Source organism: Charadrius vociferus, unplaced genomic scaffold, assembly GCF_000708025.1.
Source record: "Charadrius vociferus isolate BGI_N301 unplaced genomic scaffold, ASM70802v2 scaffold161, whole genome shotgun sequence".
Classification (NCBI taxonomy): domain Eukaryota; kingdom Metazoa; phylum Chordata; class Aves; order Charadriiformes; family Charadriidae; genus Charadrius; species Charadrius vociferus.
Genome location: NW_009646928.1, coordinates 3,253,948 through 3,275,380, shown reverse-complemented (window position 1 = coordinate 3,275,380; position 21,433 = coordinate 3,253,948). Strand labels below are relative to the sequence as shown.

The window sequence follows — 21,433 nt, the reverse complement described above, 5'->3', positions numbered from 1 at the left end:
ATTTAAACATCCTACAGAAAAGTTGGGGAAAAAAATATCTTTGAGTATGGCTACGTATCATGGGTGGTCGACGTTTTAAAACTTGACTACAAGCTCTGGTATACAGTTAGGCATTTAAACACCCTTTTTTTTTTTTGTGCTTAATTTCTGGAGGTGCTAAGCAACCACAATTCCTGTTTTTTTGAGAATCACGTACTGGCTTCTTTGATGGTCAGTGAGGATTTGGGTGCACAGTTAGGAAAAGACCGTGGCTGCGTGTCACTTCCTGGGACATATTATCTGGGACGTAACCTGACTGGATTCACAAGTTTGATTCCAGTATGCAGACGAAGACAAAACGTCTTCCCGTGAAGGTGATAGAAAGGCAGTCAGCAGTGACAGAAAAGACGGTAAACCATGTGTAGGTCCTGGGCCTACATGTGGGCAATGTGGGTCTCCAGCAGAACTCCAGATTTGTGGGTTTGGTGTGAGGAGACACCATCCTATGGATGAAGGACAATTCCACCTCCTTTTGGAAGAGACCACCTAAAATCCGGCAATGCACACTTGCTTGGTCTCCGGTCCTGTCTGCTAGAAAAATACAGACCTTTCTCAGTGTTCTTGTTGATGAAGAAATATTAGAGGAAGAAGTTATCCAAGACTTCATGGATGAGACTCATCCATTCAGTATGCAACATTTCTTCAGTCTCAGACAATTTGATAAGTTCCTGCTATTCTCGCTAACAAGAAGTTGCCATGCAAAACCAGCACAATGAAAGCTGAACTTTTTAGGAATGTGTTACAAAATGTTAGCAATTGAAAGAGACGATGGATAGGAAATTCCAACTATCTGTATGACTTTCTAGAGGGTCTGTCCCTATGCTGTTTAGACTGATGACCATGCGTTCCAGAGAGATATTTTTTCAAAGTTCACTGCCGCTTCCACTGCATAATGCAAATAAGACTTTTATGTCTTTGGTCTTATATGCATTTTTTCTCATTATCACTATTTTATTCATTCATTTACTCATTCACAGGAGGAGCTATCTCCAACATGTACAGCATAATGGCTGCACGCTATAAGTATTTCCCTGAAGTCAAAACCAAAGGCATGGCTGCAGTCCCTAAACTGGTTCTCTTTACCTCGGAACATGTGAGCTAACTGCTAATTTTTATTTATTGATGTATGTTGTGAAGATGCTTCAACAACCACTCCATTAAATGTGCATATGTTTTGCTGCAGAGTCACTACTCAATAAAGAAAGCTGGAGCTGCACTTGGATTTGGAACAGACAATGTGATATTGATAAAATGCAATGAAAGGTAGGATGAATGCTAAGGTTTTGATACATTAAATGTGTTCATCTGTTAAATTCGTTGTATTGTGCTTAAGGACTGGTTCAGTACAGTGTGTCAAGTTGCTAATGGCCTGTTGAGAAAATCCTATTAAATTATTTCAACTGTAGCTAGTATGTCCATATGCACTCTTTAATTTTCTTTGTCTTTCTGTTTCTACAATAATTGCAGAGGCAAAATAATACCAGCTGATTTGGAGGCAAAAATTTTGGAAGCAAAACAAAAGGTTTGTGTTTTTCAGAATTAGTGCTTAAATGCTTGGCTTAGTAAAATCACCTCTTCCTTTGAAGGCTGAGTGTTATCATTAAAAGAAAACTTTATAATGATATAAATGTTATCATAATATTTTCAGCTGCTTAATTATGCATTCATATATTGTTTAGGGAATGGAAATGTTTCCATTTATTATTTAAAAATAAAGTATTTTTAACTCTTGAACCACATCTGTATTTTATGACTTTTAAAAATAACTTTCTGTTTGGAAATATATGGAAAAAAGTATGAAAACCTGAAACTAAACCTACTTTTATCCAAACTTTAAAGCTTAGCCAAAACCACCAAAAAATTCTATTGAAGTCCTAAAAATTCCCATAGATTTCAAGTGTGAGGCTGCAGGGTTAGTAAATATAGCCAGTAAGTTTAATTTTTTGAGGCATTTATTGTTATTTCTTGAATCAATGAAATGAAAAATCCATTAATTTTGTATAAAATCACCAAAGCTAGAGCAATCAAGATTATTATTTTTTTTTATTTCTTAACTTCTTTACATTCGGGCACTCTATGATATTGCAGTTTACATTTTTTTTTAAATCTAATTCAAAATTGTTTCACTTTGATCTGATAGTACCACATTTATTGCTTTTGGTTTTGATTGCTTTGTTCTGCTTTGTTCTGTTTATTAGTAGATAAAGGCTAAAGGAACAACTTCAAGCCTTCAAATCACAACTTATAAATCATATTTAATTAATTTTCCTTTATACTACTAAAAAAGTCTCAACTTTACTGGACTATTGCTAGTCTTCTACTAGAACATTTGAATTTCCTCACTGAAAGAGATTAGACAAAATAATATTCTTTATCTTCTGACTAGTTAATTTTGTGAAGTTACAGTACAATAAAACCAGAGTTTGTTCCTACCATGTATACAATTTGTTAATTTCTACTATTGCTTATATGTACCTTTCACATGGGAAGAAAAACATTTTTAGGCTGGAAAATGGGATAGCAACATTTCAAAAATGATTTTAACATATTTTTTTTCCTGAAAGAGGTTGGATTTTGGATTTAATATTTTTATTTTTATTGTAGGGATACGTTCCTCTTTTTGTAAATGCAACTGCAGGCACAACTGTATATGGAGCCTTTGATCCAATACAGGAGATTGCAGATATATGTGAAAAATATAACCTCTGGCTCCATGTAGATGTAAGTAACTACATTAAGTACTATTGTTCAGGCAAAAGAGGATTTTTGTTTACACGTTTTGTCTTTAAATAAAATATTTATTACTAGATCCTGAGCAAAGTAAAATATGTTAAACTTTTCCCAAAACAATGAGTCCTCTTTTTTTTTTTCTCTCTCTTCCAGGCTGCCTGGGGAGGTGGACTCTTAATGTCCCGAAAGCATCGTCATAAATTGAATGGAATAGAAAGGTACTACATGGTATTTATTTGTAACACTGGTATTAAAGTACTTTCATAAGGTACACAACATGTCACAAATTCATGAAAAGATGAATTTGCTGCATTAAGGAGTTCAAACATTATATTAAACAAAAGCAAGATAGACATGAAAGGTTCACATTAGGAAGACTGAAACAATACTACAGAAGAAAACAGTGATGTACAGCTGAGTGACAGTTAAGTTTTCAGCACATTTGAAGGAGGACAAGGATATTGCTTGGCAAAAAGGAAGGAGATTGTTCTATGTGTAGATTTGAAGGGATCGAAAGTCTGGGAAAGGGTGAAGGAGGATTTAAGGAAAAAATGAAGTGAGAGAGCTAGACAATCTCTGAAATGTAGGGCTTTGAGAACAGGAGTGAGAAATGAGGAATCCAGAGGTGGTGTTTGAGCACGAATACCTATGATGGGAAGCCATGGCATGTTGGGAATTTGTAGAGAGTATCTCTTGAAAGATGTTTGCAGTTATTTCCAGAAAATAAAAAGTATATATTCTGCCTGAAAATGAGTGCTCTGTAAATGAAAGTTTATAAATACATATATGTGTATGCTTGCTCTTGTATTGCTTATATAGGTATACACACACACAAAAATATATTTGTATACAACAAAGACAGGAACACATGGTAGAGACTGAATTAGCAGCAATTTTTAGTGGCAAATTTCAGTACCTGTAAGGTTGGTACAGTTCTATGGTGCCAGGCAGAAGACTGAGGGAACTTAGAGGGAGGCTAGAGAGAGTCACGGATACTGACCATGTCTCAGGGTGAAGGGGTCTGTGAGTTGGTGCCATGTGGGGATTACATGAAACAAGCAGGAAGATCTTGTGGAGACCAGAGTGCGGTCTGCAGAAAAGAGTGCCCGTGTACCCCCAAACACATAACCCAGGTTACCAAGATACCCACTGAGACCAGAAGCCAGCCTTTATTAAACAATTAAGTGAACCAAATTTAAAAAGGCAAAGCATTTGCATTGGAAGTGATATTAGAGTGAGAAAGTGACCCTCCCCACCAGCCCTTACAATTCAGCCTAAGGGGGGGTCCCATGTGTAGTACTTGGCACAGATGTTGCCATATCCAACAATGACAAGGCTGTAGTCTGTAGAAGATGCCATGTTTATAACCCCATGGGTATGTTTGTCTGTAGATTTCCTCTGAAACTGCTCTACCATAAAAGGCAAAAAAATAATAATAAAAAAAAAAATAAGAAAAGCAATGAAGAATAAGAAACATAAGATCTTTGCCATCATTGCAGATATCGTCTTCCAGGGAAGCAAAAGAGATTTGAAACGAGCTCTACCCATGTACTCTCAAATTAGCATGAAATTGCTTCCTTGAGTCAACTGTGCTGAAAGTGGGCACTGTGTAAAGGTGTAAAATAAGAACAGTGAGCGATGCATTTCCTTAGGGAAAATAATCTTTCCTGGTGGTGGGCATCTCACACAGTAAGCGAATAACAAATATAAGATAAAGACTAATGTACAAAAGGACTGGTAGGAAAACCATGTGGACCCTTCTGTCACAGGGACAGCAGTGTGTGGTGTGGCAGGAGTGCTCTGAAGTAGCAGAATCGTATCTACCTCCGCCCAATCCAATTTGCAAGTCACTCGTGTTATGGCAACATGTCTAATATGAGGTCAGCATTGTAAAATAATTTCCTTAAGCTACACAAGTTTGGTCACAGTAGTTTGGCACACCTCTTTTGACCTGAGGTCAACCCAGGGGTGCTAATTAAGACCCTGATCTTAAGCAAGTACAGAAAGCAGCAGGCCATGAAGCATGGTATTATTTCTTTTCTAGTCAGCTGTATGCATCTTCAAACATGGGATGGGGCCCATGTGTCTTCCTGCATAATTGCCTGTCACGGGCTCCAGCTGGGGTCTGTGGCTAACACTCAGGCCAGATTTGGCCGGCCCAGAGCCATGGGCATGTAAGGACTGGCACGTGGCCATGGTACAGAGCTGGGATCGCCTGAGGTAGGACAGCCTCCGGGTGGTGGGCTGTGCAGGGTAGAGAGTGACGTCTTCATGTTAAAGTAAACCTAATGGTCCTTGTGAAAATGGCTTGAAACTGTCTTTGTTTGGAACCCTGAAAGTTAAACAAATGTGCTAAACTGAAGCTGTAGCTCTCTCAAAAGGAGATGAGCTGTTATATAAATTCCTGTTTCTTGAGAACTCCATCTGAACTATTGGTGAAGTTTTTTAAAAGATAATTGCCTCCTATGTCTGAGCGTTATACCTGCTGGTTTGCACTGCCTCAGCAGGAGTTTTTGGAGGGATAGCGAGTTCCCCAGGTACAGCAGAGGCTGCACTGTTCTTTTGGCTGAGGGGTGCTATGGTCTAACTTAGCGCTGGCAAAGGTTGGAATTGTATCTGGAATCTTTATGGAATTAGTGGTCCTCAGACTGGGGTGAAGGGGTCATTGTGTTGCTCAAAACAGGGGAACTGTGGATGTGTCTGTGTCCTCTGAGAACAAGGTGTAGAAGAAGAAGAAGTATCTTTGAATTTTCCTTCAACTGCGTTGTAAAAACACATGCACAGACTGTGAAATATGATTATACACTTTCCTTCTCTGGAACAGACAGTGAATCAAGGGGACATTTGGTAATTAATTACTTAGGGTGAAGAGGTCAATGGATGTGCAGTGTCGGCACATTTATTTTAGCATCATCATTAAACTGTCTAGGACAGTATGTTAAAAATACAGAACATCTCATCTGTTTGGGTAGTAAATGAGGTGATCTTGTGCATCCACCTGTGCTTACACATAAGAAGTTTTAAGCTTTACATACAGAATGATAAGATTATAATGTAAAGTTTTATAGCCTTTTAATGGTCTGTGGGCTTGACAAGCTAGTACAGAGAAGGCCTCTTGTGGCTCTAACTGGAAAAGTGAATAAGCATAAGGAGTGTCTTTTCTTTTGCTCTCTACTTTTCCAGCAGTTGTTCAGTAAAGAACGGTATTCTTCCAGAATTCATGTTATTCCCTTAATTCTCTGACATCTCCCTCCCCCAATCAGTACCTTGAATTGATATAACCTGTCAAACTGTTTTTGTTAGTTTTATTAGTGCTATTTCCAGAAGTGGAGTCTTCTGGGGATGAAGTTACTATATCAGCTAATCGGTATAGTCTGACAGTAATTAGCTGTTATTAGTAATAACATAAACTAATCAGAAGTCTGACATTACAGTGTTAACGCGTGAAAAATTCCTTTCTCGGACAGTACAGCTGGGAAAGAAGACACTTGAGAGAGTAATAATCTCCATAGTGAAATCATCATGGTCAAAACTCCATACATTTCCAGCTGAAAGCAAAAACCAAAGGTGACTGCTTCAGGTTAAATTTCTGTTTTCCAGACCTATCTGAATGTGTAATTTTTTTGCAGAGCCAACTCAGTCACTTGGAATCCACACAAGATGATGGGAGTGTTGTTACAATGTTCTGCCATCCTTGTCCGGGAGAAGGTCTGCCTTATATTTAATCATTAAGCAGTTAAAAAAAAAAAAAAAAAGATGTAACTATCAAGCCCTACTTTTTAACAGGGTAGTGTAAAATCCGTTTAATTTCAAAACTTCTTTTTGAAGGAATAATTGTGTGGATTTACATTGTTTTATCTTTTTTTGGTTTTTGATTTTTGGGGGGGGTTTTTTGATAAAGATGTAGACATTATGGGTCAGATCTTTAGCTGTTGAATCTTTGCACGTTCTAATAACAGCACTAGAGCCATGCTAGTATACCTCATCTGAGCATCTGCCCCATTGTTCCTATGGTATACTGAACATACGCCCTTGGTCTTAGTAATTGGTCACAGTCTAAACTGCTTAAATAAAAAGCAATTTTTTACTTTACACAGTGGTTTAAAAGTTTCTCAATTCTGTTGAAAAGAAACCATCTGCTTTTATTATGACTCCATGTATCTTTTTAGGGCTTTCTTCTAGATTCTTCATTGTCATCAATGAAAGCAAGACCAGTGTCTTAATTCTTCTAAGCAATATGTATTTTTCTTAGATTAGTCTTATCTGTGGATAGGACTAATTCTGTTGTCCACTAATTTCTGGCATGTCAATTGCTACTAGAAGAGGTTAGTTGAAGAAGTGGTCCCTGTGCACAGAACTGGGATGAAGGAGTTGTGTGTTCTAGCCCTAGGTCTGCCATTGCGCTTCCAGGTGACCCATCTCTAAACTGAAGACCGCAGCATTTATTTCCCTTTATAAACTACTTCAACATCTATTGGAGGGAAGCACAAGTCATTGTTTAGTGGCATACATGCTTTTTATGCTAACTCTTGCAGGATTTTGGGCAAATTTTTTTATTCTCTATGTAAGAGCTTTGATAGGTGTTTTTGTATTTATCAGATACACCAGTGCCTTTGAGCTTCTCCGAAGAACCACTAACAAACTCTAAAGGAGATGCAAACAGTTTTAGAAATGTCACATGTGTAAGACTTCTGTGTAACATACAGGAATTTGTTCCTCTGTGTTTCTTTCAGAGGTGTTTACCAGTAATCCACAGGTTTCTATTGGGCTGTGGACCATATTTATTTGTAAGCAAAAAATGTCTGGTTTAGATCATTTGTATTTATATTTATCACTAATGTTAAATGTCATAAGGCTAGACAATGTATAAAGTTGAAGCCTTCAATTACTTTTTTTTCTTCACTTTCTGTAGCTATCTGCTGCACTGAGAGACCACAAGCTTTATTCTAGTCTGTAATTTAGCACATCAAAAATTAAAGTTTTAAGAACATAGTCTTACAAAGTGAAGTGGACAAAGTTAGTATCAAAAACTAAGAATACAAATTAACCTGAGAATGTTTTTTCAGGTGTGGGTATGTGGGTGTGTTAAACCATATGACCTCTCAGGGACTTCTAAGAGAACTACCTTAGATTATGAAATTAGTTTTGTGGTTCAAGTTTGCAAAACAAGGTCAGTATTTAATAATTTGGCCCATTAAAGAACAATTCTTCGGTATATATTTGAATTTTTTAATAGATATTATTAATGCATACAGTTTCATATGCACATATGCCATATAAGTCATGTATTTTTCATTACAGGGTATACTTCAAGGCTGCAATCAAATGTGTGCAGGCTATCTCTTCCAGCAAGACAAACAGTATGATGTATCCTATGACACTGGAGATAAGGCGATACAGTGTGGTCGACACGTGGACATTTTCAAATTCTGGTTGATGTGGAAGGCAAAGGTAAATAATAAAAGTTCAGCTCAAAAATCAGAAATGTATTTATTTAATTTGTAACTCTCATGTTATGGAGCACCCTTTTTTAACATACATGTTTGTGTAATTACAATCTCTAAGCATGCAGGTATCTAAGTACTAAGTCAAAAAAGAACCATTTGAATTGTAGAACAATGTTATCCATCAATAAATTCAGCTAGAAATTAGAATAAAGTTTTAAGTCACTAGATGAGTCCTGCAGTAAAACCAGTGAGGGCAGGAGACTGAAATGGTCTTTTGTTGCGATTCTATACACTTACATATGTATTTTATGACAGATGACTTGTAGTAGTAGCAGAGTCGACTTTATGACTTACAAGGGTCCTTTGAGCATCACGTTTCAATGCATAGATTTTATAAGCAACTTCAAAACCAAAATTTTTCTTAAGAAGCTTTACCCAACTGATGATTTAACAGTTGATTCCCTGGTATTACTGTGATATGCCTGGGTGACTGCGTTTAAGCGTGGGTTTACATACAGGCTTACGTGGTCACAAGATGGGGGTCTATGTAGTCAAGAAAACACATTTAATTTTTATTTCTTTATCTGCAGTCATCTTATTACTATTCTTCTTGCTCTTCTGCTGACAAAATGGGAATTCAGTTGGGTGACCTGTCCACGGCCTCATCTTTTTTTATAAAACAGATTAAATCTCATGGCAAAATGTACAACCACAAAACACTTTTCACTTTGAGTGAGAGTTAGACAGCAGTAGTAAATAACCTGTGATGATAAAAGGTGTTGTCATGCAGATTTCCCAATATTGAAGACTGAGGGAAGAAAGTAAAAACTTTAGATATACAGTTGCTTTTAAACAGACTGTAAAGTTGTCAGTTTATTTTAAAGAGTGCTTCAGAAAAAGAAACACAACACTTCAACACAAGATACTTGTAACAATTGCTTTAGTAATCAGCATAGGTTTGATTATCAGGCTAAGTACATTTCAGTTCAGACTCAGTTCTTCCTCCAAAATAAATCATTTTTGGTACCGTAATCCAGTAACGTGAAGCTGCCTATGACACATTAGAATCAGACTGTGACTAGCAACTTTGAAGTGTGTTGTTTGTGGTTCTAATTACCAAGTGCTGACTACAGACACCATTAAAGCACGGACTGAACATTTTTCTAAATACCAGCCAAGCACATTTTGTTAAAGCTAGCATGCTGATTCCACCTCTGCTGTTATATTCACCTGTTAAACTGGCCTCACTAAAGAAGCAGAACACTTCACAATAAAGAAAAAAAAAATACAGTGGAAACCATAATGGATAGGGGTCATATTTAAAATTCAGAAGTAGGGTATTTGTGGATGTGATTCCTTAAAAATAATATAGATTAAAATTCCTAAGTTGATCTGTATATCTGGAATTTAAATTTCTCCAGAAATTAGTTACTTTGGATTTCTGTTTGGTCTTGAGACAGATTCAGATTTCTTGGACTTGAGTTCTTTGAGGTATTGTGTAGACCTGTTTCTAGCAGATTGCATGATTATGATACAAAAATATTAAGAAAACAAAATATTAGGAGCTATGGAAATTTTTCCTTCAGCATTAGCCACCATGAGTGATCATACTCTTGTCCTCATAGTAAAAATATACAGCCTAGGTCCAGAAGTATTCCGGTCGCTTTACCTTCAGTCATTTTATTCAGTACAAAGAACCTACCCCAAATATGCAATAATTTAGGATTTTATTTGTCTTCTGAGTGTAAGTGTACTTACTTCCTCATTCATGTACAAAGTGTACTTTAAAAAAAAATTAACCAACCCACAACTTTTTCTTTTTTCCTTAATTTATTAGCAACATTCATCTACTTTTTCTGGGATCATAATCTTTCAAAACAAATCAGATGTGACAAAAGATCAGTGGGTAGGCAAATGATGTTTAGTGAACATATTGCAGGCTTTTGTTTGCTGACTTTTTAAAATGCAAATTTCTGGCAAACTGTTCAGAGGAAATAAATTGCTGCCTAACTGTTACCCTTTCAGCTGAGTTCCCATTCTATGTTCCTAGTCTTTCAGTGAGAGCTGGGAAGCCAAGACTTAATATTCATAATATTTTTGGAAACTGAAAAAAAAAAAAGGAGCTAAAAATAATCTATTAAAAATATAAAAAAACCTTGTTATTATCATAATAAATTATCTTAAAATGAGACCAAAACCAAATAATGATTACAGTCAGGCTCCATCTAGCCGCTTTTGTAGTGTTAATTATCTTTACTTTTAAATTACAGGAAATAATACTGCTAAATGTTTCCTGACTGAAAATATTTAAGAGTGAAGCCTATCTGAAAAGATGATGGCATCAGAGCAAGAAAAATGACCATATAATTAATACTTACTTTCTTTTTAAAACAGGGTACAGTAGGATTTGAAAACCAGATCAACAAATGCCTGGAGCTGGCAGAATATCTCTACACTAAAATCAAAAACAGGGAAGAATTTGAGATGGTTTTTGAAGGGGAGGTAAGTTTTCTTTCATTTAGCCTGTGTGTTGGAGACAAATCTGTATGGACTTTCAAAAACAACCTTCACACTTCTCACAGTTCCTCAAGCCAGCTAAGCAAAGCTGTTCGTATTTTCCAAAGACCTACATGACTATTGGCATCTGGGTACTTTTTTGGCCAAATGCATGTGGTCTTGTACCATAAATGTCAGATTTATCTCCTCTCCTTCTCTTCTGCAGAGGACTTCTCAGTTGATGGCATGAAGACTACCTTAATACAATCTACTCATGCTGAGATTCCATGTTGTAACATATATAACTGAGTATCTGCTGGTTTTGCTGTATGTTCTGTTGCTCCTGCCACTGTATAAGGTCTCGGTTGATAGAGTAACAAATATACTTCGTCTCTCCATTTACTAAGAAAAGGAAAATTGGGTTGCCCTTACTGCAACCCTGGAAAACCGTTCCTCATAAAACTGCATGTTGGTGAAATGTATTTGCACTTCATTAGCACCCTAAAACACTGTAAATGGGGCAATGTATAGGGAATGTAGGAGAGCAGATGCAACCAGCAGTACTGTAATCCATGTATTTTGTTTTAACATGCAGAACTAGGAAAGTTAATACTATATTTTGTCTTCTGTGTCTGTGCTAAAATATGCTACTGACTGGCCTTTAGAGTGTGATTGATCTGTATTATTTTGTTTATCGATGTATGTGTTTTGTTCTTTTTGCAGCCAGAGCATACAAATGTATGTTTTTGGTATATTCCACCAAGTCTCAGGGGCATGCCAGACTGTGAGGAGAGAAGAGAAAAGTTACACAGGGTATGCAGCTTACGTTAAATGCAAAAATATAGTCTACTCTTTCAACCCAATGTATTCTGTTTATTAATATAACCATGTTTTGACACACATACCGAATTGTGGGACATCAGTTCTCCAATTGCTTGTTATGACCTTGATATTTGTTCACCTTTGTCTCCTATTTATGCTGAGGCTGAAGTCATGTTTCCTCTATAGAACCAGATACAAAACATACTGTTGTTCCTTGTTTTGTATCACCTCTGTACTCTCAAAAGCATTACGAAACTTTAAAAAGCAGTGAGGCGCAAAGATGTCCCAGTCCTCTTTGAGCAGGACAGCAAGGGAAATGTAAGGGTAATTATTTGAAAATGTTGGGACAGGTGAAGGAGATGGAAACCTGTAAGTCCTCAGGTCGTCTTTTTGATTTTAAATGCGCTTCGTTAGTCATGCATTAATGTGTTTCAGTGAAAATTAATACCCTTTGAGGACTTTGGGATAAATTTATTTGAAGAAATAATAGAGAGAAGTGAAGGCATTGTAGAGGCACCACCAGTACAAGTATCGTGTTACTTAGGCCTTGGGGGAAGTGAAATACATTAATTTTGTAGTAGCATTTTAGACAGGCAGAAGTGGAATGAAATACATTCAGGAGGCAAAAGAATTATTTTATAGTTGTTAAAATGAATTGCAATCTTTTTCCATCTGGGAAGGGAGAAGAATGGGAAGGGCAGACTTGGGGAGGTTTTGTAGAGGATTTTATGTCTGCATCACACTGGGGAAAGAGAACAGAAGAGAACAGAAAACCCTGGGTCAACCCAGTGACGTGTTAGATAAAGAAATTGCCAAAAAAAGAGAGAAGGATGAAACGTTTGACTTGACCCTGATAAATGTCAGAGGACATTATAAAGCATCCTACAAAACAGTGTAAGAGCTGGACATCTGACCTTGGCTGGCAGAGAGTAGAGCAGGAGAAAGAAGGTCTGGATGGCAAAACTGCTCTCAGTCAACACCAAATATTAAGATTGTCAGGACATTATTGCTCGTAAATTAAAGTGAGGAAGTGAGATTGCAGTGAATGCATGGTACTGCAAAACTACTGGAAGGTTTCCAAGGCCTATGCTAACAGAGAATATTCATTCTGAAATAGGTCTTGGTGAAAAATTTCCATCGTGATCCCGCTCCCCACCCCTCCCACCCCCCAAAAATGACTTTGAGAATACATAATATTCTCATGGATAACATCTGTTACCTTCAAAAAGGTGGTTCTGGAGTAGGTTTTCATCAAAGGACAGAAAACATTTCTTCATGACAAAAACCTTCAGTACAGAGAAATGACACGTACGTTTAATAGATAAAATTATTACATAGCGAATACTCTAAGATGCTATTAGTCTCTTAATAAAAAAGATGGATATTATTGGCAATTTTCCTTTCAATAGCCAATCCTACATATTTATTTTTTCAGGCTTTTTCTCTTACAGGCCTTTTCACAAAAACGAGTGCCTTTCTCATCTGTCCATTTATTTTTCCAAATTAAGGAATGTTGTGACATACCAAGAAAGGATAAAATTTTTAATTACTCTTTTCTCTCTCTCTCTCTTTTTCTTTTTTTTTTTTTTTTTCTCAAATGATAAAGGTGGCACCAAAAATCAAAGCACTGATGATGGAGTCAGGTACTACCATGGTTGGATATCAGCCTCAGGGCGATAAGGTCAACTTCTTCCGAATGGTCATCTCAAACCCAGCAGCGACTAAGTCTGACATTGACTTCCTCATTGAGGAAATAGAGAGATTGGGGCAGGAGCTGTAGTACAGCGGGTGAATTATTTGTTTCTCTAATTCACTGTTTTCCAGCACTGGCTATTTTTTTAACCCAGTTCTGCAGAACATGTTTTAAGGCAATTCTCTTTCTGTAAGTTCCAATCTCCTAAGACATCCTTAAACAAAACAACTATAGGCTACTAAAACTTACATGTATTGGTAGATCATATTACTGAGGGAAAATTGGTTTTTAAATGTGTATAAGTTGATAAATACATATATTTCTAAGATATACATACATATATATATATATAAAGTGGTTATAAACTTAGATCTAAACCACAGCATGTTTTCCACTTTAAGAGAATTAACTTTTCCTTCAACAACTAATGATGTGGACAATGTGGTACAGATTTTTCTGCCAGGTAAAAATAGGCATATAGAAACATTTCTAAAATGTAGATTCTTAGGAGCTAAAGAAAATGTATAACAGTATTAAATCTTATTGTTGGTGCTTCTCTCACGTACAAAACAGCAATCTCTAACAGCACCTTTGAGTAAAATAGTTGTATTTCCCCTTTAGTGTCACATCAGGGGATAATAGTAGCAGAGTCATTGTAACAGGTATATTATTGCTGTATTTTTAGAGGTTAATTTGTGTAGATTGTGTATATTATTGTTAAATGACTTTGTGTAAAAGGATTTAAATGTAATAGTTTTACAGCAAGATAACTGTTGAATTGTAGGTATATGAAATATTTGCTTATTTATATGCAGAGATTTACCATGCTGAAGAGTTGTCTTGTATTTTCTTCCATTTGTAATGTATCCTATTTATATATTATTGAAGTTCTAAATAATGTTTATGGTATTTTAGTGTCTTTGTGAGCCAAAGAAAAAAAAATACAAAAATATTAGTTGACACTTTCATTTAAATCCTAGTGCCCTTAAAATAATAACTAACAGATAATTTTACTGAATATAAGGAATTCTAACATTGTGTATAGACTGTCAAATGATGAGATCCCTTTAATCTACCAGAATTTTCAGTTTTATTTATTGTAACGTCAGACTGTCTCTTCAGTGTTCTGAATGCTTTTCTAGTGAATATTGGTTGCTAACCAAGGCCCCTGTTTTTGAGTTGTATTTCAGGACTAATCTCTGTGACCATTTAACTAAATTCTGTGGGAAGATTCCTGAAGGTCTACAGTATTTCTGTGGGAGTTTTAACCAGCATCATTCTTTTATTGAAATGGAATTCACTGTGTGTTTGGAGCTTATAAAATAAATAAAACCAAAAGTAGTCTCAGAATCTTTAAATACAGCTGGCTTGTCACAACAATTTCAACTGGCTAGACTTTTCAAAGTAGAGATGCCAGAGTCATCCACAGCTTGCTCAGTTTTAATCATAAGATAGTCAATACTACTGAGTGGAAAACTCCATGCTGGAAGCAGAGTAGTGGAACAAAATGAAGATTCAATAACCCTCTGTCTACTGAGTTACTGTCATGGTGATAAATGGAATATGCTAATTTAAAATCTCTTCATACATGATTTGATGGCTATCTTCTCTGCAAGTCAGTAATTAATTGGTTTTTCTTCTTCTTTTTTTTTTTTTTTTCCAAACCAGTAATAAAATTAAATTATTTTAGAAACATTCAGTGAAATGCAGTCATGCTATGCAGTTTTCACAGCCTCACTGCTCTCCCTCAGTCCTGTGGAAGGTCAGCTACAGCCAGGAGAGATTTCCATCCTGCAGGTCCCACTGGTTGTCTTCTGCGGATGCTGTCTCACATCTTTGGCGGGGTCAGAGCAGGGAGAAGGAAGAAGCTGTCATGGTAAATGCCATATGATATAGCACAGCCTTTCCATCTTTTCCTAGGACTATTGCTTATCCCTCTTCTATAACCTTCTGTAAAACTTTTCCTTGAAATTATTTGAGTTGAATTTAAAAATTATTATAAATCTGTCACTGTCTTTTAGATTTATGAGTATGACTTTCAAAAGATTATCTACATCGTTACTTTTATGCCATGAAACCCCACAGTAATCTCACCAGTACAGTATTTCTTCCATTAGGGTATTTTCCTCAAGATAATATAGTTGGTTTCTTGCCTTCTTGATCTTAAACCTGAATTTTCCTTAATATCTTACCTTGATATCTTACCAGGTCTTCATTACTTAACATTTCTTGATGTAAACATCCGTGCTGTATGACCTGAGGCCTGCAATACAGAAGTAGTCAGCGTGAACATTGGCTTCAGTACCAACGTTCATAATATTAAATGCCATTCTTTCAAGATATTAGCTATTCATCAAAACTAGAGGGCCTCTCATCAAGGGCTGTTTGTAGAGTACAGAAGTTGTTTCTTTTGAAGAGGAAGTACATGTCACATCTTGATTTACAGGCTTCTGCCTGAAATCTGGTCTCTGTCACAGTTGTACTTTATTCAAAGGGCAGCTATTGAAAGATTTCCCTCAGTGCTTGTTGTTTGTGTGAAACAGTATGAACTAGTATAATCAATGCAAAGATGTATAACTGCTGACCTATCTTCACTAGGGAATTTTACGTCTTCCACACAAGCAGCACCACGGTTCTACTAGTTCTTAGGTGGGAATTTCTGACCTCCTCCACCTCCCTAGTCAAGATGTTTCAGCAACAGTATTGCTAAAGATCCCAGCTTATCCTTAATCCTCTAATGTTAATATTTTAACATCATGGATCTTGTATCCGGATCATCATGGCAATATTCTAATAATAATTTATTGTATTTGAAATGTTATATCTCCTAGAATAAACTAAGAGAACCATCCTCATGTAACTCATCATGAAACTACAGGAAAGACCATAATATGGCTTACTGGCATTCATACAGCGAGCCTTGGACGGTCCTGTGATGTAGTCAGAAGCAGATCTAGACCTCTTCAGCACATGTAAAATGTTTTGCTCACTAAAATTTCTGCTTCTTCATTTAACAGAGTATCTTGTGTTTTGGAAGTCAAAAGTATGAGAGGTTCTACCTATTCCCATTGATGTTTTGCAGCTAGATGGGAATAGTGGAGCTCCTGTCTGTTTCAGAAGTGAGACAGTTAACACAGAGGTGTTTTCTCTAACGGCAGGGGGGTTAAATTTATTTTCCCACCCTCTGTATTTTCTCTTGCCTTTCTGCAGTGTTGTGTCTTGACACGGATGATACCCACTATTAGATTTTTGCAAAGCTTTTAATTCTAATATCAGACTCTGGAGTGTTTTCCTGTTACATGTATCTGCTGCCACAGGCACAGCGCTCATATTAATTTCCGACTTGGTTAGCTGATTTTAACAGAGCAGTTATGCTCATCAGTGAGAAAACTCATCTGTGTTTTCTTCTCAGTAGGTAATTTTCATCTGAGTAATATGTTACAGCTTCTCAGACAAAAGCTTACCTGGAATTTTCCTGCTTTTTAATCCATACACTGTTGACTGTGAGAGATCAGGAAGTATGGATATACAGAAGTGTTGACAAATTCAAAGCATTGCAGTTCCAGGTGAGTAATTTTGTTTTTCTGAGGTTTAAAATATACACTATGGTAGCAATTTTGCCTTTAAAATCACATGGACAATCACTGTAATTTTGTGTGGGTGAATTAAGATCAAATAAACAATAGGCAGGATCTTAGCTGAACACGTAGCTGCAGTGCTTATTAACTGATGCAATTTGTTTGGAAAAGACTTACCATTGGGTAAAAATCAACAGCAGCTGTTGATTTTGAATGAGAAAAATTCTGATTGTATTATTAAAGGTACTTTTTAGATAAAATAGTTAGATTATTCTGTTCACAGCAGACAGATGGAACCAGGGGCCTTGGGAATAACCCAGGATTTTAAAATCATTGTTGACTTAGTTCATAATCTGTTTTTTGAATGGTGATGTATATGAAGAGATTTTTTAAACAGAATCTCTGTTTTGTGGTTTAAGAAATGTCGAAGTTATAAAGAAGATATGCAATGCAGTTTTAATTTTTCAATAAAAATTGATCTTAAAACTGTCTAATTTGTCTCATATAATTTTCATGAGCTCTTTTGTTTCCTTAAGACTATGAGACAAAAGCCATACAACATTATCCCTCGCATTAAAAACATTAAGGTAAATGTTAAGGCTACTATTTAGTTTTAATTGTGAATTGAATGAGAACTTGCACCAACACAGACTGAGGAAGAACCAGAAGCTCTGGACCTTGATCAGTTTGAATAGGGTTGTCAAGACGTTAGTACTGTGTAGAAATGCTAAAAACCAGAGAATCTAAAATGTTTCTGTGTGGTGTTCTGTGTGGTTTATGAAATTCTCATCCAAACATAAAGGACTTAAGAAAGTAAACAGGAAGGTTGGAATGGGTAAAAAGAGTAAGATCAAGCCCTTGTGGTAAAAGCCCTACTATTTAATCTGTGGATATATTTATAAAACTTATTTCTTGTAACGCAGATCTTACTTACAGGAAGACCTGAATACATGCTTAACTTTGCACACTTTGCAATGCCACTGGCTGTTCTCGGTATTTGTTTATTAAGCCCATTTATATCTGCACACAATCAGAACCAGGATATTTCGATACAATCAAAAATCTACTTGACTGATAAAGTACTTTTCTGTACGCAAAAAAATGCAGGACAGGACCAGGCCTAAAAGTGTTTTGAATAGTGTTATGTTTCAGCACTTCTGTGGTTACCTGGCGAGAAATGATATACAGACAGCAAGAGGAGCCCTCGTGGCCATACGACAATACAGAGTGGAGTCAGTACTACAGGATACATGGGCTGCCTGATTGCAAAAGCGTTTAAAGTTTGCATTGCAGAGAACCTGTGAATATTCTTATCAGTTAGAACTGAGTTTCTTTGTTCGGGCACTTCTGTATTAAGTGTTATAATGCACAGCCTTTTACAGTAAAAATGTTTCCTTGAAACACAAATAAATGAGATACTGGCAGCTTTATTTTGTGAGTAAAGTAAATATGTTTGCAAGAATAATTTTGTAAAGGTGTGCAAGGGAAGCCTAATCTTGCCACCACAGAAGTTGACGGGAGAATTGCTGCTGATGGCTTGAATCAATCTTTCCCATTCTGGGAAATAAAAGACCATTTCATAATAAAACAACAGAATGAGACCCGAAGTCTGAAATACTAAAATTCTCTAAAAAAAGGCTATACATAATGTAGTAACATCAAACAAATTCAGTGTATCTCATACAGAATCATAGACGTTTTAAAATACACCAGAAACTGAGTTTGAGCATAAAATAGTTGAAATGTAAAATTTATAAGAATGCCATAACTTCAGGGAAATACTTTTTTTCCCCCTAATTGGACTTGAGTGAAGCATAATAATTACAAGAGATGAGTCTTTCCCTGTGTAAATATAGTATGAATTACAGCTTTTGTGGCAAAGCTTTGGGGGCATGATATGTCTTTATCTATCTATGCATGATATATGTATCGTGTATAACATGAAAAATGTGATTAAAAATTTTGGATTCTAGACCATATTTTTGGGCAACATACCATTTTAATATGGGAGTTAAAATATCTTTAATTCTTTTTTTTGTATACCAAATATATTGAAAAATTAGAGTACATTTTGGATTCACAAAAGTATAACATGATTTTTTTCATGATATAGACAAATTCTGATTAACTACTGCTTTATGCATTACCCATAGAATTGTCATTGATTTTAACAGAATGTAACAAATTTGATTTTCATTGCTTTAGGGTAGGATGAGCATTCTTCAAGTAGGATGAGGTTTTTTAAGAACCGTTTTCTTTCCAAGTTAAAGAATTTTATGCAGCAAACTAGGCATGAGGAAAATATATGCTGCAAAGAAATTTATTAAGTCCATTAGTGTAGCATGCAAATACCATAATATAAAGCACTAAAAGTTACAGAAGATGATTGTATCATGTGAGAGTAGTACGGATTGTACAGCTCACAGACTGTTCAATAAAATGTTAGGACCATAATGAGACTGTTTGTAGTTAGGTACAGCTCGCTGTGGTCAACAGCATCACATCTGCCTGAATTTCTTCTTTAGTGTTTTATAATTTGCAAATTATGACAGTTATGCTTAGGGTGATGATACGTTTATCTGGAGTACTACTGAGGAACTGCAACTAAGCTAGTGAAGAGGAAATGAGAAGACACGAGCATTGACTGAAAGCAAAGGCTAAAAGGAACTGCACAACATGGAAGGGTTTGGGTTTCACTAGAGCACTTGGAAGAATCAGACTTCTGGACAAAGCAGAATTAAAATTTAGGTTAGAGTGAAAGATAAGATGCAAGCAGAAGTTTTTAAGTAGACGTGGTAAAGAAAGAAAAAAATTCTGGATCTCTGTTTTGATAGATCTATTCTACTGAGGAAAAGCAGAACATTGTTTAGTAGTGATGATCACGGAAAAATCTGAAGATAAAATATTACACACCTTGACTTATTTCAGCTATTTATTAGGTAATCTGTTCAGCATCTGAATATAATTATTTCAGACTGGATAAGTATACTTTCTACATGTATTTGTGAGTGTATTTATATTTCTTGTTATAAAACACAAGGACATATGCATGTACACACTCAGCGTGTATCAGAAAAAATGAAGTCCTGCATGATGTTGACCATTTTGTGACGGACTTATCAGGACATCTGCAAAGGTTCTTGAAGTATAACATTAAACAAGTATATAATGAAGGAAATAATAAATTGTTTTCTCTTACCTTTGAGAGTACGTGTGTGTGTTGTGTATGTATATGAATGATTAAATCTCTGTCATGTAAAATTCTTAAATTATGTACCTTTCAAGAAGATACCAATCTAGTTCATCTGAGAACAGTTGGTCTGAGGCAGGAATTACTGTGTGAAAATTTCTGGCCTTGTTTTATGTGCAAAGGTGTTGTGCCACAACAGTGTGAGCAAAAGATCATTGCAGGTGATCGGAAATGGAGAAAAACTACATTTAATATTTCAAGAAAGCCTCACAAAATGCCACTACAAGCAAAAAGAACAAATGTAAGTGCAATTACTTTAACTTAGATTTACAGAAGCCTATCAGTGTCACCACAGTGTAAGCTGATTTGAAGCCATGTCTGCTTGGTGTGACATTAGCAAGAGTTTGCATAATGCTGGTGTATAAAGCAAGCATATTGGCTTTCAAAAAAACCCAAAACTTGAATGCTAACTTTACACTGGACAGGTAAAACTGTCTCTAAAAAGCAAAGTGAGAAATGTGTAAGACGTTTCTCACTCAGTGTCATGTTGGTCAGTGCTTTTTATGTCTTCTGAAGATTGCATGTTTTATAAATTATGTTCACTGTTCAACATATTGCCTTATTAATTAGGACTTTCCCTGGGCCCCAGCAAAAAAGGCCATTAATCTCAATTAAGTCTCTTCCTTTTACTTTCAGAAAGTTGCCTGCAGGGTAAGACTGACAGTTGTGCTTGTGGGCCTAGGGCCAGACTGACCACTAGATGGTACGTGATGAACTCTTTATTTCCATTACTTTGAGGTTTTTATGGTTCCCTGTTGCAGTGTCTGGCTATGAGCATCCTTTGAGGAAAAGGCCCTTACTGACTGTCTCTTTCAGCTAATTCACTTTTCTGCCACACGTGAGGCACTGGCAATCACTAAATGCACGAGTATGGCTCTTGATTATCCCAACAAGTACAGCTTCACTGTGCAACGGGGTGAGATATCCACGTGCTGGGTTTGACAGTGCTGAACCAAAGAACTGCAGTTGTTTTGGTTACAGCAGGATTTTCTACTTGTGGAAAACATTACTTTTACTAATCCATTGTACCTATGACTTTTAATAATGCATTGTTTTAATATGTCGGTAGGTATGCTGCTGCAATAATTTGGTGAATTCACTTATCTTGGTCACTCTTTAAAAAAAGTATATTACTTGTACCTGATTATGTTATGTTTTAAGAGCTATTATATTTCTTTATACTGTTCTGTGTCATAGAATCACAGAATCATAGAAGCATAGAATTGTCTAGGTTGGAAGGGACCTATAAGATCATTGAGTCCAACCATTAATGTAACACTGCCAAAATCACCATTAAATCATGTCCCTAAGCACCACGTCTAGCCATCTTTTAAATACCTCCAGGGATGGTGATTCCACCACTTCCCTGGGCAGCCTG

General features: G+C 36.2%; 1 protein-coding gene across 1 annotated transcript in view; it reads left to right on the top strand.

The window, feature by feature from the left end:
• The window catches only part of GAD1 (glutamate decarboxylase 1 (brain, 67kDa)), a 22,371-nt gene extending 8,862 nt beyond the window's left edge, over positions 1-13,509 (top strand). The window contains exons 5-14 of the mRNA XM_009894564.1: positions 1,017-1,132; positions 1,223-1,302; positions 1,507-1,561; positions 2,644-2,760; positions 2,923-2,987; positions 6,399-6,477; positions 8,071-8,220; positions 10,611-10,718; positions 11,436-11,525; positions 13,141-13,509. Of these exons, the coding sequence (XP_009892866.1) occupies positions 1,017-1,132; positions 1,223-1,302; positions 1,507-1,561; positions 2,644-2,760; positions 2,923-2,987; positions 6,399-6,477; positions 8,071-8,220; positions 10,611-10,718; positions 11,436-11,525; positions 13,141-13,314 (1,034 nt within the window). The 3' untranslated portion in view covers positions 13,315-13,509. The remainder of the gene's footprint in view (positions 1-1,016; positions 1,133-1,222; positions 1,303-1,506; positions 1,562-2,643; positions 2,761-2,922; positions 2,988-6,398; positions 6,478-8,070; positions 8,221-10,610; positions 10,719-11,435; positions 11,526-13,140) is intronic.
• Positions 13,510-21,433: the final 7,924 nt, after the last annotated feature.